The 22,370-nt window shown below is 41.6% G+C and overlaps 1 protein-coding gene across 1 annotated transcript; it reads right to left on the bottom strand.

Annotated features, from left to right (window-relative positions):
* Window positions 1-11,342: 11,342 nt before the first annotated feature.
* Window positions 11,343-16,903, bottom strand: adrb2a (adrenoceptor beta 2, surface a). The gene is made up of 2 exons (XM_047585971.1): window positions 16,704-16,903; window positions 11,343-16,402 (listed from the first exon to the last, which is right to left on the bottom strand). Exon 2 carries the CDS (start codon window positions 16,400-16,402, stop codon window positions 15,149-15,151), a length of 1,254 nt encoding a protein of 417 aa, XP_047441927.1. The 5' UTR covers window positions 16,704-16,903; the 3' UTR covers window positions 11,343-15,148.
* Between the last annotated feature and the right edge of the window lie 5,467 nt (window positions 16,904-22,370).

Genomic DNA, 22,370 nt, shown 5'->3' with positions numbered 1-22,370 from the left:
AAGTCCATTGTTGACATACATTTCTAAGCCATAACGAGTGAGTAAAAGAGACTCTTTCTACTTTAACTAAGGCACATTTCCTCCTGAGAGAGACGTGTGGATGGAACTGAAATTAAATCACAGGGCTAAGATATTTACTGGTCTACATTTAATAATACCGGTGTAGTCGACAGTGAGAGTCCGGGCAAAGGAAGACAGACAAAGAGAAACTGCCAAGGATTAGGTTGCTGTAACCCAGCGAGCCAAAGGAAGGAATGTTTGCATACATGATCTGCATGCTGAATAATGCTGCAAGGCTTCTTCCTTCCCCCCACAGGCACCAGTTCACAAGAAGTCCAATAGTGCCAAAACAAGCAGTGGATTGTTCTTCCTTTTTAAGTATTCCCAGGGATACTTTCGGATGATCTTTAGGGACTTGTGCTTAACAAGTTCACACTCCCTCGAATACATACGCAGGGAGCTTATTAACACCCCAGAAACGTAGAAAAACACAAGGTTGAATAATCTCACGTGACCCAAAAAACAATATGAGAGACGGAGAGAAGGTTAAACAACACAATAAATTAGTAGTTGTTTTTTAACCGGTCTCTCGAGCCTCAGGCTTAGGGTTTAACAACAGATAATGAACAACCCCAAGCTCCGAAAAGCAAATGACTTTGTGAGTATTGTCTTTCATAAAATGCCCCTGATGACGTCTTTCTGAAACAAAGAGTTTAACGCGGCTGTTTGTCACACGGGGCACGCTCAGGCTGAGTGAAAACAGTTTCGGAAAGTGGTCACCTGTAACTGATTTCGACAACCGTAGGCACGTGGGCAATTATTTCTGGTAAATGCCACATTCATGCAAGTCTGACGTGATCAACCCTTACCTCTCATGTTCAGTAAACATCAAGCATGAGCAGCTTCTTATGACCCCGTTCTGCACAACAAACTTGTTTGAGTTTTTTTTTTTTTTTTTTTTTTTTATCTGCCTTAAAAAAAAGAGCCTGGAACTATTTAAGTTCCAGCGCAATATAGAGCTGTGTCGAATTTGCACATATTTACTTGGAAAAACAAGACCCTAAATTGAGTGGGATTGATTAGCTATGAATTAACAAGAATAAGTAAATAAATATAAACCCTGAATATCAAATCGGGTTGTCTCTGAAAATCAGCAGGCTGGTACAGTCGGATTAAACTGCATCAACTGCATTACTACTGCAGTTTTTTGCACTTTTACACAAACATTAAAACATGGCAGACATGAGCGGACGAGGATAAAGTGAACGGAAACAAGTAACACAGCTAGTTAGTTCATTTGTGCATGCAAATCATGGAGCTTAGAGAGGTATGTAAACAGAGCGAATGAAAGACATGCAAACACCGTACCTGGAATCGAACACATATCAGCACACAGAGAGCATATCGCATCCCTCGGTAATCCTTTAGAGAATATTTTTCTCAAGGCAACACATCAGAGAGGAACACTCATACACTGCCAGGCTCTGCGGGTGACCAAGAAGTTGCCCTTTTTAGGGAACTTTGGCCCCGCTTCAGTCAGAATCATGGTCACATAACGAGTAAGGATGAGCAAAAATGTAAATTCTTGCTATATCAAAGTAGTGACTCCCTCATGACTTTGAGGACAATTTGATTTGTTTACACAGTCAGGGACCAAAAATGTTGTCCGGGTTTGAAGTTTCTTTGAGAGGCACAGATTTCATACAGTTTGTTTGTCACAGATTTCAGATTACAGATCAACTTGGCACGCACAGAAAAAAATCAAAAGCGTGTTCATTCGAGCTATGCTGAGCATCTAACATTTGAGGTTAGTTTCTTCATAAACCAAAACATTAACTATAGTAATTTAAGGATTTTTAAAACGTATCTGTAATCGCTCGCAGAAAACCTTCAAATCCATGTAAGGGAAGCTTGTACATGAAAGACGAGATGGACAAAAAACTTTACACTTTCCTTGTGGCCTCTGCATGAGTAGGCTCTTAAACTCGTAAACTTGAGAGTTTCAGATAGCCACCCATTACTGCTGGTAAGGCACAGATTTATGGCTCTTACAGCATAATCTTAATCTTTTAAGATTAAGCATGTGTGTGGTCAACCCCCCAACACACACACACACACACACACACACACACACACACACACACACACACACACACACACACACACACTCATCTCTAACTTTTCTGTCTTGTCCTTCTCAGTAACACTTCTGCCCTCCTGGATAATAACTCTCTTCTGGCTACTTTCTCCTTCACTGCTGCAACTGGTAATGAATGAGTTTATCATCCACAACCCACACACACACACAGCATATCATTTTTCAGCGCGTCCCATCGCGAGTGACTGGCGAGTGCATGCGCTCGCTGTAACACCAAGGTCAAGATGATCTCAGTTTTCCATGCTATCAGCACCATCTCGTAACCAGTAAAGTCAAGGTGAATATATAGCAGCTTGTGATGAAAGTTTGGCCGGCGGGATTTGCTCTGGTTTCACTCCGTGCCTATACAGATTTTCATTAGAGGAGGTTCACTCTTGACAGGAGCTGTCTCATTTCACTGGACGTGACCCAGATAAAGAAGCTGTAAGCGCCGCCTGGATTGGGTTTATTGTGGAAAAACAGGTTTCTCAAGTCCCAGCATTTCTGCTGGTATGTATGTCGTATCCTTGATTCAGTATTATTATAATTTAGTAATCTAAGTTCATTATTATTATTATTCAGAAATCTAAGATCATTATTATTATTCATAAATCATTCTTTATTTGCTCATTGATTATATTTCATGATTTATATCCAGATGGTATTAAAAATACAGTTAAAAGTGAGATTACTTATATACAGGTTTCATTTACTGATGTGTAGTGTTACATGATCAGTGGCGTTTCATTGTTTCATTTTTCCATCAGTTGAGAAAAGTTCAGAGTTTGAACCGTCGAAGGAGAAAAGCAATAGTAGAGAAAACGTTAAGAAGAAGACCAGTTTGTTTTATGAGTTAGTTAGTTTGTAGCCGTCGTGATGCACTGTGAACGTATTTTTTCGTCAGTAAAAACCCTGAAAAGACACAGAAAGTCCTGCTTCGTTTCTTATAGAAGCTGCAGTTAAATTCCCACAGTGTAGTCTCATGTACGTCAAGCACAGCGTGAAGTCAAGTGCTTTGGCTTTCACGCGTAACGTGGTTGTTTGATGCGTCGTGTCTAATTAGTCTCGTTATCTTGGCACATGTTAACACAGCATGTCAATTTTGTTCCCACAAGTATCAGACAAACGATTATGAAATGGTTAGAAAAAGGTGAATATCAAACGTGAGCCCTTTGGCTGTAAAAGCTGCTGTCAATACTCTGAGGGAATGCACTGCCCCGCGCTACAGGAAGTATTTACTATTGGCCTGTGATGTGTTTTAAATACAACGCATAGCTTCCATTTCACACGTCGCGCTCCTCAGCTGAGCCGTGGATTATAGCTGGATGCTTCTTTGCCACTGGACACTAACCATGAGCCCGTGAGACCACACAGACAAACACAAACACTCGTTAGCCACGAGCCGCACGCCAACCTCACACTATAGACTTATCTGCAGCACCATATTAGGCATCCCACTGACAAGCGTCTTAGCTCGGGGATTACCACGCTAGTGTTTTTTTTGTGACCCTAAAAGAATGCGGTAGTTTAAAAACCCGTGAGCTTTTCAGTCACTCAACAAGCTGGGCCTTTTTCGGCAAAGGCCGACATGCATCGACTGTCCTCGCATCGATCTCGTCGGCGGAGCAACAAATTCTTTTCATTTCATTAGTCGCGCTGATGACTGTAGTGTCCAACGGTGAGGCCTCTGCTTGACTTACATGACGCCATGCAACACGACCGCATGCCAACGGACCTGCACCGCAGCATTGCATGTGATTTGACGTTTGAAAGCCAGGCCAGCAAAGGCGGGCCGTGACGAAGCCACACACGCACACACGAACTGCTCGCCATCAAGAGTACAATACGCTGGAGATGGCTCAGAGTCAAATTGATTATTTGGAAGCAAATTATGACTGTTATTTTGTAAGATAATTGAGCCATTAGGGGAGAAATTGAAAGACCATTTGAACCGCTGCGATTACCCTGCATCTACTGTGGCCGGTATCAATGTGCCAGGCGCGAGACACAGCCAGAGAGGGAAGAATAAAGCTCCAAAATATGGAGGATGACACTTGAAATGAAGTTGTGAAATATCCCCTTCTGTCTGTAAGGTGGTTATTATATGTGACCACCTGTACACTCATTAAAAAAAAAAAAAAAATCACCCGTTTGACCTCCCGTAAACTGACTGCATTTTTCATCTGAGAAAACCAGAAACAGATGTGTTGAGTTTGTAGCCAGTGTGTTGTTAAAGTACCTGCAGCCAGGTCTGCTCGTATATACTGAGCACAGGTGCACTGAGCACCATTGGTGTCACCCCCTCTTAAGTCTCTTACATGTCTTTAAAAGGTAAAACTGCTAAGAAGGAAGAACAATAACAAGAACAAGAAGAGGAAATTAATTACTGAAATCAAACGCCACAAAAAGGCCACTATAATTTGGTGTTTTTGTGGCGTTATATAAAATAATAGCATATACACTGATCATCAGGTATAACATTATGACCATCTTCCTAATACTGTGTAGGTCTCCCTTGTGCCTCCAAAACAGTTGTGACTCATCAGAGAATGGACATGGGTCTTCTGAGGATGTCCTGTGGTGTCTGACAACACAGTGCTGTTACAGTTCGGGATATGGTGAATCTGGAGGCCAGGTCAAGACCTTGTGCTGTTTTTCATGTTTTTTTTTTTGTTTGAGTCATTCCTAACCCGTTTGTCGGTGCGCGCCTGTGTCGGGCTGCATCCTGCTGCGGATGGCTGCTACATGTCTACAAGCAACATCCGCACAAATGCCAGGCCTAAAATTTTCCCAGCAGAACATTGTACTGTCACAACATGACCAGTGTTATTTACGTCTCCCGACAGTGGTTTTCATGTTGTGGTTGATCTGTGTATCATTTCCAGGCGGTTATTTGACTGTGGGTGAAGTGTACAAACATGTGAATGGTTTAATTATTTTAAATACGTTTTAATAATTTACTCGCTGGCACTCCTTGGTGGTAAGAAGTGCCACCAGAAAAAGAGGAAATGACAGCCTGCTATGAAACTTAACTTACGTTCAACATGTGTCCCAGAGAGACTTTAAAGCGCCATTCTTTATGTGATTAACCCTTGATCTCATGCTTTGTTAGGATATACCATCATCAGTACTGTCACGCGGGTGACATCTTATTATTTCCCAAATGATTAACAGCACAAGTCATTCCATGATGGATCTGTTTCTTAAACCTGGGATTTGCTTCCTTGCCAAAGGCCCTATTACTTTCAGAGGGCGCTCAGGAAAAAGAGCTGTCCAGATGCTCCATTCAAGGTTTGACATCGTGGAGAAAGGAGAATAAATCAACTGCCAAGGTTATTCTCTTATGACCTGGGTCTAAAAGGTGCTGCGGATGCCTCAGAGTCTGTCTGGGGATTTAAGAAGATCTGAAAATGATTTGAAATAAATAAATTACATGCGCTATGGACTTTATACCACTGCCAGTTTTTCACCAAGGCTGGGAACCATCGCAAGAATAATGCAAAAGCCAAGAAGCCCAAAATTTCACAGGAACTCCAGGAAATGGTTTGTGTCAAAGAGCTGAATGGGTGAGAGATTTTTACAAATTTCTGCGGTCACAGCTCAGGACTGGACAGCTTGTAGCCCATTATCATGTACTCGAAGGTAATGTGAGGCTATCTGTCTGAGAGTTGAAGGTGAACTAGAAGTGGACCTTACAACAGGATAATTGTCTCAAGCGCACTAATAAATCCCCCAGGAAATTGCAGGTTATGGAACAGTCTACTCAAACCCCAGATTTGAATTATATTGAAATGCTGTGGGGTAAAATAAGCAGTACATTAAAGAAAACCCTAAAACATATTGTACTGTAATTTTTTCAGTATTATTTTTTTTTCCAAGGGACACTAGCCAGACACCCGTGGACAACTGTACAAAATAGGAATTTGTTCTAAAAGGGGCAGTGCAGAGCTTCTGAAGCTAAAGGATTACTTGTGTTTTTCACAGAGGAATATTACATCATTTGATATATTTGTCGAATAAATCGAATTGGACGGATCAAATGCTTGTGTAAATATGTCAAAAAAAAGTTTCCATGGGATGGACAGATGGTGCTTTTTCACATGACAGACTGCTATAGGAAGAAAAAATTGATTTGACACGGTTATGAACGAGAACATCTACAGGGATAACTGTATCAACATTAGCGTGTTAGCTGCATATAGCCCGTGTGAGATATAACTTTTTCTTTTTTTTTTTTTTCCATTTTGCAAAGATGTGTTTTATTGCATTTGCTTTGGCCTTGAAACACATCTTCTGAGGTCATGTTTGCTTTTGTAACCCCAGGTCGGCTGGAGGTAGTTTTTCAGAGAGGGGGTGAACCGAGATTGGGGATGCACATTCGCGCACATACATCCCCGCGCTCTCAGACACGCACAGACGCGTGCTGGTAAGGCCCTTGGGAAGGACGGGACTGCAGGCACGCAGACACTGTGGTGCCTCGGTCGCTGCAGTCACCAAAGTGCCAGGGGACTTATCGATCTATCAGAGACAATGTTTACACATGCTCACACCCTGCGTGCAGTATGTCACTGCCATGACGAACATATCTGAGAAAGTAGTCATCCTTTCCTGTAAGAGGCCTTTTCCACTGAACTTACCCTCCCTCATGTTTTCTTTATTTTTTTATTTTTTTTACTGCGGCTCAGTTAACGTGGTAGGTCCAGATATGGGAAAATTGCCTGTATTTAATCTAGCTCTTAAAGGTCCGAGCCTCTGAAGCTTGATTACCATGCATGGACTGGCCGAATAAATTGGTTATGATTTCTTGAGGTTTCTCAGTCAGTATGGAAAACTGACCATCGAGCTCCAGAGAGCATGCGGCCCGATCTCACAGACTTCTGTCTGCACGCATCCCGGGGGATCGGCCTCAGTGCACCTCTAAACCCACAGAAAGTCACGGATTGCTTGGCATGACGTTAAACTCAAATTGTGGAGAAAAGCTTGAGTTTTGAAGGATTACGGGGATAAGTGTGCAGACGTGGATTCGTTTATGGCTTTTCGACAGAGCAGATTTTTTACCTACGAAAGTGGACTGCAAGGCAGAGACAGGAAAATACTTTGATAAATGGCTCGCACAAAAAAGCACGCTTCAGTGTTTACATCGTTTCGAGCCACAACAAGTTATCTCCTAACTTCTAAGCCCTGCCGCCTCACTGTCACGTACCATTTCCGTTTTCATATGACACACTTCAGATTTATATTTGAAACAATGAGCATCAGGGACAAAATATTTTAAGACAAAAGCCTTCATTTTGAATTCCTCGCATGATCAGTATAGTGTCTGTGTAGCTGTCTCTTCTTTTTTACTGAACTATGACCAGTTTTATCAGCTGCAGGTGGTAAATTCAACTACCATAATCCAATTTGATGTCTTGTAAACACCATCTTATAATTTCCAGCTGGCTCATTTTAAAATTGGTTTCAGAATGAAGTGCCAGTAAAATATAAGATAATGCTCTAAAGCTTACATGAGAAACATGTCTGCACCAAACAGGGTTAAATGAAACACTGCTCTGAATATTATTATATTATTTTTTTTTTTTTACAAAATATTCGTGATTTTTCTAATTCTTAAATTAGCATCAATTGTCTTCCAAACGTAAACACACTGATTTGGTTTTGTTGACAGAGAAGACGAACAGTTAATCCTAATGTCTCCAAAAATGCTGCGCTGAGATATAATTAGTGTGTCTCAAACCACAGAGGAATAAAAGCTTTTTAAGTATAAAACAAAACAAACATGAGAAACAGTTGTAAAATAAAGTAATAGTGCCACTACTGATAAATACATAATGGACGCCGAATTCTAAAACCTGCAGAGTAGTTATGACAGAATATACCACACAATGACTATTTACATTGTAGATTTCTAACTCTTAAAACATGTTTTATATTTTAGATTCTTGAAGTCTTGAAGGAGTTCCCGGAGATGCTGAGCCCTTTTTGGCCCTTCTTCCTTCACTCTGCACTCCATCTCACCCCAGACCAGCTCAACTGGATTTAGGTCAGGTGACTGTGGAGGCCAGGTGACGTGATGCAGCGCTCCATCACTCTCCTTCCTGGTCAAATAGCGCTTACACAGCCTGGAGGTGCGTTTGGGGTCATTGTCCTGTTGAAAAATCAGTGACGGTCCAAATAAAGCAAACCGGATACAATGGCATGCCGCTGCAGGACGCTGTGGTGGCCATGCTGGTTCAGTGTGCCTTCAGTTTTGAATAAATCCCCAACAGTGTCAAGAGCAAAGCACCCCCACACCATCACACATCCTCCTCCATGCTTCACGGTGCTTCAAAGATCTCAAATTTGGACTCTTCAGACCGAGGCACAGATTTCCACTGGTCTAATGTCCCTTCTTTGTGTTTGTTGGCCCAAACTTATCTTTTCTGCTTGTTGTTTTTCCTTGGTGGTGGTTTCTTAGCAGCTATTCATCCATAAAGGCCGGATTTGTCCTCTGAACAGTTGTAGAAATGTGTCTGCTGCGGGAACTGTGTGGCATTTATCTGGGCACTAATCTGATGCTCTTTTAACTTGCGATTTCAGAGGCTGGTGACTCGGATGAACTTATCCTCAGCAGCAGAGGTGACACTTGGTCCTCCTTTCCTGGGCCAGTTGGTTTTGTGAGACACATTGAGACACTTTCAAAGTTTTTTCCAATTTTCTGGACTGACTGACTTTCAGTCCTTAAAATGAAGACGGGCTGTCGTTTCTCTTCACTTAGCTGATTGGTTTTTGCCATAATATGAATTCTAACAGTTGACAAATGGGGCTGTCAGCTGTGTACCAACCTGACTTCTGCACAACACATGCTGATGGCTCCAACCCCATTAAGAAGGCAAGAATTCCACAAATGAACCCTGACAAGGCACACCTCAACTCATCTTCTATAACATTCTGTAGCTCGTCCTAGGGGGTCGGGGGCTGGAGACTCACATACAACCGCTCACACTCACACGGGCCAATTTAGAAGTGTTAGGTGGAAGGAAGCTGGAGTGCACCCACACAGACACAGGTAGAACAGGTTCTGCCTTCTTGCTGTGAGGCATCAGTGCGAACCACCACACACCCACTCTCCACAAGGCACGCCTGCAGAGCAAAGGGTGGTTGCTTTGAGGTATCTAAAAGGTATCAGGTACATTTTACCAATATTTACCAAGGTTTTCTTTGCTACATAATTCCACATACCTTGCTTCATCACATCTGATGTTTTCAGTATCCGTCTACAGTGTAAAGTAGTAAAAGTAAAGAAAAAAACATTGAATGCAAAGGTGTTTTGACCTTTAGCGTGATATATATATCACACAATGGTTGACGAGACACAGGTTGAACTCTGGTGCTACTTATCCTAAAGGGAGGAGACGCACAGGAGCATGTTGAGGGGCTTCCCAAATGACAGGAAATGTGAGTGACAGAACAAAAACCCTGCACGACTATGAAACAGATTAAAAACAATGAGCTATTTAACAGGCTTGGGTCTCAAAAATAATCTTCCCTTGTAAGGATCTGACGATTAGAATAAGGATTAGCAATTCTAAGTTACAGAAGTCATGTTTATAAAAGAAGGTCTATTTTGTTTGTGAAAGCAAAGTGCTTCAGTAAGAGTATGACTCATATCCAGTGAAGAGCTTTGCTGCTATTTAAGCCGGGTTGCATGTTGTGTCTGGAAAGAGGATATAACTTGCAGCTCCAGAAGCTAATGCAGTACATAGTGCTGTTCATCTTTGGAATTAAGGCTCAGTTATTACAGTATGAAGTGAGATAGTTTGCCATACCATGTGGAGATGATCTCATTCCAACAGCAAGCAGGAACATGTGATTTTCTGAATTCACAAAAATCTGCCTCGAGAGCACACACGCGAAAGGCAATATAGGATTCTGTGTGGTGAGAAGGTTCTGTGCTGTCTGTCTTTGTGGAGTTTGCGTGGGTTCTCTCTGGGTTCTCCGGCTTCCTCTCACCACCTGAAGACATACTCATTATGTTAATTGGTGATTCTTAATTCTCTCTATGTAAGCCCTGTGATGGACTGCCGACCTGTCCAGGGTGCACCACGCCTCTTGCCCAATGACAGCTGGGATAAGCTCCGGCCACCTTCACGCGAGCCTCCAGAGGACAGGAGGTTACAGAAAATGAATGGATGAATGATGTGACCAGGAATTTTCTGGACACAAAGCTGATTATCAAGACGGTTGTGGTTTTCAGCTTGACTAGAGACAAGAATTATTTTGTTAACTCCAATCACTACAATGGCTTAATTTAAGGTAAGGTTTTTTGATAAATTATGGGAAAGAAGCAGGTGATGTTCGGTGGTGGTTAGAGAGGTCATTGGCATGGATTGGTAGCCACGTTTCCATGACGACTGAGGTAGTTTACCACCACCAGGGTGTGACTGTGTGACCGAATGAATAATGCATTTCATTGTCTGCGCTTTAAGCAACTAATAGAAAACCAGTGTGTTACTGTTATTATTATCCAGTAGTTGCCTGTAGATTTTGCATACTCATGTAACTCATTTGTCACCAGAGATTAAAAAAAAAAAATACCTGGAACAAGATACCAGCAGGAATTTATCAAATTATCAGATTATGATAATGAATGTCTTCTTAAATTACTTTATTTTGTGCTCTGCCACCTGAAAAAAGAGAACATAGTGCAATTGTTATCTTCTCAATTTTTGTTCACCACTGGTCATATTGACTGATCACTGACAATATGTGATTGGTTGAGGGTTTTCTATCAAAAAACATTCCCAACCACGATAACTATTTTTTTTTTCATTTAGCCGATGAACATATTTTAAGTTTGAAAGAAACATGAGAAATGTTTTCCACTCCGACTAAGTGCCAAATTTCAAGACATTTTTATGGCTCTATATATCTTTACTGTCCTCCTCCCTTGGATTTCTGGAATAGAAGTAGGTGCTCTGTATAATCTATGATGACTTGGAAACATTGGGCAGACATGCAGTTTTAAAAGGAGAGTGGAAACATTTTCATAGTATCCCCATCTCCTTCCTGTCCACCATTAAGTCCGGATCACATGCTGATGGTTTTCCCATACTGAAATAGACTTATCAGTTTCCAAACCCCAAACCTCCAGAAGACTTGAACCTTCTTCTTCAATTTTCAAGAATCTACCACCCGCTGATTAATGATCATTGAGGACGCATCGTGCAACACATACATAATTTATTTCAATACAAATGTTACATCGCAATACACTCGTTTTTTGTTTTAATAAATACCACAGGACAACACATTTTGTAACAGGCTTCAACACCTTAACAAACAGTGACAAGAACTTGTGCGAAAATAGCTTGCAGACATTTAGTAAACATTCAGCTGAGTGAGGAGTTTTTCACTCTCGCAACAAAAGACAATAAAAATAAAATAAAGTTAAAAGTTCACATATGATAGGTTCACTTTTCGTATGGCGGCGGAAGCAAATTTAGACTTTCATAGAAAATTCACATTTACATACGCCAATTTCGCAGAATAAAGTCACCCTGTACTACGTCAGTGTGCAGAGACGCTGCAGCGATCCTGTCTCGTGGCTCTTTGTTTTGACTTGCAGACAGGAAAGTGAACTTCCACAAAAATATTATGGTACAAGTGAATGGGCAATAACTGTTTATAGTTCATGAACTCAAATGTGTACTCAGTTGTTCAAACCAATGATTCGCGAAAGTGCCTTAAAGTGCTGCTTAAAGTGAGCGGACGACTTAATCCACATCCCGGGGGATGGGTTTGGTGGGGCAATTTTATTCAGAAAGAAGAACGGCGGATTAGTCAGGATAGCATTGGCAGGTAAACGTGGATCAATCCAAGGCATAGACTCTTTTTTTTTATGCAGAAAATATGTTTGATACGTGCACACAGCATTTATGTATCTACGGTGTAAGACTTAATATGCATAATCCACTTTAAAAAAAAAAAAAACCTTTGGGTCAGCCATGACCAGTGAGTAAGATGGGTGATCTAGGACGAGATACGAGGGAGAACCGAACGTGCATTGTATGCATCCGTCGGTATATGGTTCCAAACTGTCAGCTTCGCTTGGAATGTTGTAGTGTCAGATAATCATTCAAGACTCATTGCACATAACAGTGTTGTGTCCTCCAGCAGAGGGGAGGTGAAGGCATGGATTACATTCCTTATTATACAGGCCTATTGATGAAACAATAACCATTAATAACTCTGAGACAGCTGAGGTGCAAGGATGGGGCACAGCCAGGAGGGAGCAGTGTGGATATATACACTGCAGTTCACAATATACTCCACTCAGGCTAAGGCAGATCACTTTGAAGAGAAATGACACAAACGTCCACAAACACATCACGACTAACACATTGCAGACATGCAAACGATCACTAGTGCAATGCTTCTTAAATTGCAAATTATGTCTCAAATACAGAGCTTTTTAAACCATCACGGGCTTGTGTATTTGGTGCCAATGCAAAGAATGGTGAGTGAATAAAAAAAAAATAAAAAAAAGATCAAAAACTTGGTCTGGGGTCTGTTTTGTGCTTTTTGAATGCAGTGCAGTGAACATGCCAAATAAATAGAAAACAAAATGCTGTAGAAAATTTGTTATGACATTCAACCCCTGCATTTACTCTGCTGTAAATCCATTAAAAGGAAAAACAGAAAAGGAGCAAGAAACTGGAAAGCTTGTTTTTCACATGGCAAACATTGACGTATGAGGACACCGCATTTACGTCTATGCCTAAGGTCTGCGACCAAACCTAGCGATACAGTACATAGAGATTCCTCTGAGGGAACAAAGTTCACAGTTTTGACGGTGCCGCCTGACCTTTTTTTAAATGCAGAGGCAACGCTACATGCACTAAAACACAGGTCACTAACACCGATTTAGACTGGCAGAGAACCTGCCCCTCCTGCTTACGGTAGCTACATTTAGCATGCTGTCACTTTGATCAAAACATACTAGTGGCTGCCAAACTGACCAGAGGAAAGGGGTTACATCTTTAACCGCACTAATGAACTTGCAAGCCACTTAGTGCGGGAAAAGTGGCCTCCAATTTAAGTCCTGCATGCTAAAGTGCTCACCGTCCATTAATGCTTGCCTTAGTCAAAAAATTACACTCCCAAGAGCCTGTGGTCTGAAGACTAATAAGAAAGAAAGTCTTATTTCAGGTTGGCTCTGTGGATCTTTTAATAAATTAAAATCTGTAGACTTGGCAATCTACTAATCTGTTTGTGTGTTGTTTACAGCAGCAGAGCTAATGTATTTATTCGTGTTTATTGGGCTGGGCATGGCCACATCAGGCGTTTCCTGGAAACTCAAGTGGCGTCTAAAGAAGGCTGACCGAAACTAACTGAAACAACTGGAACAGTTGTTGAAACAACAGAACACTGTTCCCTTCACCCCTGCGTGTGCCCGAACCGAATGTTAGACTGATTTCACGGAGAGGCAGACATCTGTATATACCGAAGAGACTCTGGGAAATGTCAGGGAGCAGTGACCAAGGTGCGCTATTCAGGAATACTGGCTGCTCTTTCTCATCTCTGCTTATTGGCCTCAGTAGTCAACACCCCTCCGTCTCGGGCTTGGAATTTTGTTATCACTTGGCTATTTCGACGCTCTGTTTATTATTATGTGTGGTGTGTACCCTTGTGCCATGACTAAGGAAACGGCTTCTCCGGTTTCAGTAAACACTGTACATGCTGAAACACAGCAACCACAAAATTTAATAAACAGACAAGGATTGTGTAACAAAGGGGACAACCGTCACTGTTGCGTGGAAGGGACAAAACGCCTAATAATTTTTTTTTCTCTCTCTCACATTTACAGCTGTACAATGTACCAATCATAGTTAATATGTAACACAACTGAGACAGTTGACAGAATGCAAGATAGGGCTGAATGGCGGCAAACTTATTTGTATACTGAACTTTGACAGGTGCAAGCTTTACATGTCAACGCTCAGGGTTGACCACATTATCCGAAATGTATTCAGCTTCGCACTGAAAGATATTAGATACAGTTGAGCCTGTCAGCGGAATCGACTGAAACAGCAGATTTTTATCCCATGACTAGCATAGGAAGTCCACTGATATTTCTCAGCTGGCAAACAGAGACATGTAGATTACCGCAAACGTTCATATCTCCAGTGCTATCTGCTGGCAACAGAAACCTTAAGCGCAACAGCCCGTCAGATTGTAAAACAGGGAGCTGGGCCTCACAACATAGCTGAGCAGTGAGGAGACACAAAGGCAGAGAGACAGGCTTTGCCCCACCTGCTGTTAATCGTCTAACTCAACCAAAAAAAAAAAAAATCAAAAAATTCTAAATGCTAAGGATGCCAGATTATAGTCTGATTTGGAATGTATCGCTCAAAGCACCACGGAGGTATGACGTTTAACCCCTTCTGTCTACCTCGTCCTTTTCCCGATAGAAATACTTGCAGTCTGTGCCAAACTGGCACGCTCAAATAGGATTGAAGGCCTCCAACAACATTGACTTTGAAATTCAAAAACATTTTTATGCTAATAAAAAAAAAACTGTGGGATCTTTCTCCAAGAGCTCTGGGATAAACAGCACACCCACAAATTCAGTTGAAGCCAGATAATTGGCAATTAGAAAGTCTGCAGACCATTTAATAGAGTAAATAAATAGCTGAGATACTGCCCGAGTAGCTCCGATGGACAGAGACAATGTGAAGTTAAGATACAAACATTGTAGGATGTGATGAGGTAGATGTGAAGTCACTGATGAATGTAACAAAAAAAATAAGTGATCTACAAACTATTAATTCATCATTCAGGAAAAGCAATACTTTCCTCAGATGAACATGTTTACTACAGTTCATTTAAAGCCTTCTCCAGAGACTTTGCCAGTAACTGTGTCTGGCCTTACCTTCATCAGCAAATCGGAAAAAAAAAAAAAAAAAAAGTTTATGATAGCAGTGTAAACACATGTGGATTTCCCTGTTGACTGAAGTCAAAGCTCTGACTTTACAGGGTAGTCGTTACAGTTGATAGACTTTCGTTACAATTCCCGTTTGGGTCCACTGCTTTGTCCTCAACACTGCAGACCCCTGCCGACTTCCCTAAAAATCGTTCATTGGCATCACTGTCTTCTGAGCTGCCTTTGCTCCTCCCTTGCTGCTCGCTATGCCAGCTGTGCCTGCTGTAGATGTATCCATTCACAGGTCCTGGGTTGCTGAGGCGGTTCCTCTTCATGCAGAGGATCTCCTTGAAGGCATATCTGAATTCAGGGCTCCGGCAGTAAATGAGCGGGTTGAAGGCAGAGTTTGCGTAACCTATCCAGTTGAGTATCCTGAAGGTGAGCTCGATGTTCTCCACCTCCGATAAGGCCACCACCACATTGAGCAGAAAGAAAGGCAGCCAGCACAGAGTGAAGATCCCCATGATGATGCCAAGCGTCTTTAGGGCTTTGTGTTCCCGCAGGCAAAACTTTGCCTTTTTGTAACCGCGCCCATTGTTTTCTTCTAGAGATTTAAGGTTGCCGTTGTCGCTATTATGAAAACGTCCAATGCTTTGGTCAATCTTTTTCAGTTGGCACCTTGCCTCCTGGAAAACTCGACAGTAGACAAATACCATGATGACTAAAGGGATGTAAAAGGAGATGATAGAGGAGGTGATGGCATAAGGCGTGTTGGTGTTGAACTCGCAACAGTCACTCCTGTTCATGCAATCCCTAGCTTTTTCGTCATGAGATATCCACCACTTCATGTGGATGGGCAGGAAAGATATGAGGGCTGCAATCACCCACACCAGCACAACCACAATGCGAGCCTTGCGCTTGGTCAGCATCGACTGGTAGCGGAACGGAGAGGTGATGGCCAAATAGCGGTCAATAGCTATGACACACAGGGTTTCGATGCTCGCGGTCACACAGAGAACATCGGTGGCAGTCCAGAACTCACACCAGAAATTACCAAAGTGCCAGGTCTTGAAGATAATGTAACAGGCACCGAAGGGAACCACAATCAGGCCCATGACCAGGTCAGCACAGGCCAGGGAGGTGATGAAACAGTTGGTGACATTTTGGAGACGCTGAAAGCGGGCAATCGCCGTTATGACCAGGATGTTTCCGAAGACCGTGCACAAAACCAATAAGGACATGATCATGCCCAGCAGGATCATAGTTGCTCCGCTGTAAACGTCCTCATCGTCAGCTGGGACTGATGAGTTGATCTTGTCTGCGCTCATATTAAGATACGCAGGGGGGGTAGTACTTTCCATCTGAAGAGACCATATGTGGGCGACACGCACACGCAACCACACACAGACACACACACACACACAGACACACACACATACAAAGATGTGAATATCACTAATGTAAAAAGTGTCAGAAATAACAGAAAAACAGCATTTATAGAACTGATGTGTCATTTTAAACATAGCGCTGACCAAAAAAAAAAAAAAAGGAGAACTAAAATTACTGTACACCACCAATGCAAAACAAGTTCATTACATCCTGTTAGGCTCGAGTAAGCAACAAAACACGTTCAGCAAGCCAGGCAAATCGAAAAGTACAAACCTCCACAGGTAGTTGTTGTGTTTCCTGCCTCCCATACAAAGTAACAATGTCACCGTTCAGATAGTTCCTGCAAAGTACTGCATGTCACATGTCCTCTCTACTTTCTGTGGTTTTGTTTTGTTTTTTCCTTTAATCTCCGTGTGTCTCTCTCTCTCTCTCTCACTCACTCACTCAGTCCCTCGGCTGAGCAGTGTTTCTTCTAATGTGTCTCCCAGGCTATTTGTCAGAGCCCTTATAACATGCAGTGATGACATCATGGCCAGGGCTCAGCCAATCAGACAGCCAGCCCGCAGAGGGTGCCGAGCGCTCTCAAGAGTTTGAACACACTGTCCCTGCAGTCGCTGCTGCAGGGCTGCATGAGACAACAGCTGCAAACACAAGCAAAGACTCTTATTCTGTTTATGTTTTAAAAAATGATGCCCTGAATTGTATTTAGTATATGTGCATTGTGTTTGATGTCAAAGCATTCAGCAGAGGCTTTTACTCTGGACCATGTTAAAAACAGATGAAGCTCTTCTGAGTCTTTATAACTTTGAGTTGGTTTCACAGCTCATCATCTGGCAAGTTAAAGCAAGATCATCGATTTGTTAGGGCGTTTCAGGTTTACCGCTGCTCTTTTCCTGGCAGAGCCTTGAAACTCAAAATGAGAGTGGTTGAGACCTTGCAGATACACTGAATTAAAACCGCTCGTGTTTATTATACTACAAGAGTTAAATGTCTTCAGGTTGAACAGAGAAAGAGATCCTTATCAGTCTGTACCCATGGGCCTGAGCGTGTAGCCTGTCTGGCATCAAAAAACTAACAATCCTGCATCGCAAATGCAAAGAAATGATTTTATGATCCAGGCAAAATTTGAATGTGACTGTTACAAAGTCTATGCAAAAATGTTAAAATTAGGTCATGCATAAAAGGTCTCTGTTTGTGTTGTGTGTTTGGACGTCAAATTCTGACCCAGGATGAAATGCATTATCTGTGTTTTACAGTAACGAAAAACAAACACTGTGCTCTCTACTGGAACCAAAACTAAAGCCAGAGACAGATAAAAAAAAAAGGCAGAGGCTGGGAACAGATCAGCCGCCGTGGGATGTAAAGAATTTTTTCTGGAGTTTGTGTCTAAGGTCTGCTTGCACTGAAAAATGTAGTGTCTTCCCTCTGAGGAAGTATCAGCATGTGAACGAATTCACTGCTTTCCTATTGAAGTATAACTGGTAATGTGTTTTATGTAGTAAACAAATTTATTTCCCATGTAAATTGAGGGCACTGATGACTTCCAGTTTGGTCAAAAGGCCCTGATGGAGAGCTAATCTGCACATTCAAAAACTACACACAGCAAACCTAACAAATGGCAGATCAGACACCACTAAAGTCACTAAATGGCACGAGCCCCGTAGATAGAGTAAGTCATACAGTTTTAAAGTGTTGCACAATAGCTAAGGATTTTTCTTGTTATGTTCACAAGTTGAGGCAATTCAGTTGAGCTACAGTGCAGTGGTAGGTTTTTGAAAAACATAAACATATGATAGAACATGGACAACAAACAGGCCTTTGAGATAAGTCCGCTCCAGTTCAGTGTGCACGTCCGTGTGCACAGGTCTGAGCTAAGCTCACTGAGGGAAGTGATGATGGTTTCCAGAGCTCTGCCCTTCATTGAATGCAGATGCCACAGGCACTGTGCATCATCCACAATGAGCTCTTACAACTGTCCATATGACTGATGACGCAAGAGCGAAGCCAACCACAAAATCCATATGTGTACATGTTAATACTGAGGCACCGAAAATGATTCTCGGAACTTTTTATTTTAACATAAACGACTCATCTCATAACAAATGCGACAGCCAATCCCTCTCTCCTGCTATCTTTTCTTAATCTATATTTAGGCCTAAAAATATCAAATTTTTCTTTTTCTTTTTTTTTTTTTTAGCTTATTAGCTCACAGAAATGTGTCCATAAAGGACTTTAGGCAAAATTTTAACATTGTCATAAAATGTTGTGCAGGCATTCATACAAGATTTCCGTCGATTTTTGCTGACCCTTTTGAGTTGTTTGCTCCATGAAATCTTCCAGTACCTTGGCACATTTCCTTGAATTAATTTAGAAAGGTTCATATGACCATATAATCTATCTTCTGGTGCTTTTTTTACGGCTGACATTTCCACATTAAATAGTATGGACATGTGGCTCTGACATATATTCTATTTTCCCGAGCCAATAACATTATAAACACTTCTTGAGCTTTCTGCCCGCATCATGACAAAACAAAGCCAAAGTCTGTTGAATGTGCATATTTATCTCATTCGGTGAACCCCAGGGCCTTATCTCTTTCAAAACATGCACAACAAACCCAACACTGCTGATAAGTCATATGTTGGCCTGTATCAAATGAACCTTTCAAACCTCACAACATGCACGTGGTCAAACACGCCTGTTTGTCAGGTTGAACTTTCTAGAGGCTTTACACTTTCACACATACACTTAAAATAAGTTATGACCTATAAAACTGCATAATCTTTTTTTTTTTTTTTTTTTAGGGTAATTGTCTCTCATATTATCCAGGATATCTATATTTGAATCTTTAACTCCTCTATTAAAGAACTGTGATCAGTTCAGAGAAGCCTTCCATACCCTATATGTTACCTAAATGTATTTTCTGCTCAGTGTTCTGTTTTGGAAAGAGCAGCGTCCGTATGTTCGATTAATCATGACTGGTTTCCTTAGTGTATGACATCTGTCTTCCTGTATCCTGTCACTCCCAAGCAGAGCAGTTTCACACTTGAATGACCCTTTAACTGTTTAGGATCCTGTCTCGGCTTTGATATTGTGCACCGCTCTGTTTAGTCAAACACTGTTACAATAAATCCTTCTCCTCTCCTCACCATCCTCTTGTGGGTTGCTTTTTTTTTTTTTTCATTTAAACTGTAGAAAGTTGCGATCTTGATCCCATGACCCAACACACTTCTCCAACTCCCCCCCTGCAATATTTTTCCTGTATTGTTGTCCTAGGGGAGATGTTTCAAGTGTATGTGGAGGAAATGAGAGGGTCCAAACTCTTTCACTTGCTCGTTTGGAGGTCAAATTGTTTTATCTGTAATACGTTTTTTTTTTTTTTTCAAATTCCTAAAATAAAATGACAAAAGCAGACAAAACAAATACCTACTTTCTTGAAAAAAAAAAAAAAAAGAAGAAGGGCAAAAAAAAAATCTGAAAAAGGATTTTTGAGGTAATTACCTATTGCTCACTGTTCTGTTATGTCTGATCCATTCATCTTCTGTGTAATCTCCATCTGAATCTAGGAATATTTGTCTAGGTCAGTCATGTCTTTATTTAATTCAATGGAACAAAGACATTCCTCTTGGGACTAATCCAAACCATGGGCCGCTAATTGGTTCCCTGGTAAAGGCCCCTATGGGACTGTGGGTGAGTTCCACCCAGCGACAAATGGGTTTATGACCACCGAATACCAAAACTTCAGCGCAGTTTGCACTTCCATGCCAATATTGTGGCGATATAGTGTGTCCTTTGTTGCAAGTGGAAACAACGCTGGTGTTGCACGTCTGTCCAGACAGAAATAGCAGGACGAAGCTATTTTGTATATTTTGACTATATGAGAACATACAAATTAACTAATCACACAAGTTATTGTTCACTCAGTTCATTTGGAGGAAGAGGTTGTAAAATCACATTACTGTTCTACTGAACAGGTTTGGGGCCATGGTTTCCAGTATGAGCTCAGTACATACAAAAGATTAAAAAAAAATAACATTGACCTTCTCGTGACAATGCAATGTTCTGCCGGTAAACGTTAGGACCTGACATTCGTACGGATATTACTTAGATCTGTACCACCCACCCTAAACCAGACCAGGCTCCCCCGACCCCATGGTGATAAGAAACAGGATGCAGCCTGACACAGACACACACACAAACAGTTTAGCGACAACTCAAAGAACATGAAACAAGCCTGATCCACAGAGGTCCCTCATCTCAACCCCATAGGACCCAAAGGCCCCCACTAACAACAACCTGTTTCCAGATAACACAGGACAGCCTCGGAACGCCCATGTCCATTCTCTGACTTATTGATTGGGATGTACAAATTGAAACAGTGTTTGTTTGAGAAGGTCAAAGGTCGAGTGCTGGAAATGACCTGATGACCTATTGGTTTACCAAAACGTGCCACTGGAAGACAAGGACTCTGAGGCATTAAAGCTCTGCTGTCCTTGTGAGGATTTAATGTGTGTGTACGATGTATAACATCCAGGACAGTTATTTAAATCCACCTTTATTTATTATGTAAAAGCATATTCACCTTTTACAAATAAAAAGACTAAAATTCTGAATCTTTTTTTCATTTTTAAATTATTACTCTGAGGTATTGGTGCCATCTAAGCCCTGAAAGGAGTAGATTATTATAAATAAATGGACAGCTATGTGGACCACATGTGTATTAGTGCCAGTTGTGCTGCTGCAAACAATATTTACCATCTCATCTCATCTCATCTCATCTCATACTACCTCTTATCCTCACTAGGGTCACAGAGGTTGCTGGAGTCTATCCCAGCTGTCATCGGGGCTATATTTATCATCTATGAGGATATTTTGATGCAATTTAATATTCATGAAATCGAAATAAGGATGCAAGCTATTTTAACTTCACGCCCAAGTCAGTTTGCAGCAGCCCCACGATAAAGCTTCCTCAGATGTTGCATCCCTTGTATGGAATAATGGATTCATCATTTGTGACACGCTGCAAACCAGCACTTGTGACATTTCTGCATATAATTTCTGTTCATTTGTTCAACTAAATTAATAACTCTTACATGCAAAAGGGTTCGCAAATCCGCATAAGTGAGACAGCTGGGACCGTGGCCGACCTGTGGAATTACAGTCCTTTGTTCCTCCCATGTCCACAATGATTAATCTGGGAATAAACAGGCTGCAGGAAAGATTTCTTTCCCTTTGCCACTTAAGGACGCAACAACATCCTGCGCTATCTGTTCTGTGCCACCTTAAAACCTCAGCTACACTGATTAATTAAAGAAAACTGTCCATTTTAGACCGGTTCTGCACTAAGTGAGGAGGAGATGGACGATACCACAGTATCTCTGGTTGTGTTCTCCGCTGTATAATTGGCAGACATCCAGCTTGTATAAATAGCTGCCGTCTTGTATAATTCTATCCCCTCAAGTGTGTTCTCCGTGAGTTGGGAGTAGACTCAAGAGACACGTTTACTGAGAGCGAAACCGACTGGACATACTAGGTGTGATGGTATCTTTACGTTTAAGAGACGATACCATTCCTGCATCAGCCTAAACTGCAAACATTTGAATGGAATTACCCACCGCAAGCTCAGTAATTTATCACTCATTTAACACTCAGAATGTACCACACATACACACACATACAAAGGACTGTTCTGGTATTTTTAGTAATAAACTGAGACGCCACAATCAACAGGCTAGTATTTTGTTTACAGTCTGAGATTATTAAATTGGGATCACAGTGATGGACCACAACAACCCAATAAGTGGGTAAAAAAAAAAACTAACTTGAGGGGGATTTCTCAACACCTCAGTGTGTGACCCTAGATGATCTTATAAAGAGCTCTGCAGCAATGTTTAGAGATTACAGAGGGCATAACTGCTGATGCAGCCGTTAAACCAACTT

Source organism: Mugil cephalus, chromosome 5, assembly GCF_022458985.1.
Source record: "Mugil cephalus isolate CIBA_MC_2020 chromosome 5, CIBA_Mcephalus_1.1, whole genome shotgun sequence".
NCBI classification, from domain to species: domain Eukaryota; kingdom Metazoa; phylum Chordata; class Actinopteri; order Mugiliformes; family Mugilidae; genus Mugil; species Mugil cephalus.
This window is presented reverse-complemented; position numbering and strand designations above follow the sequence as displayed.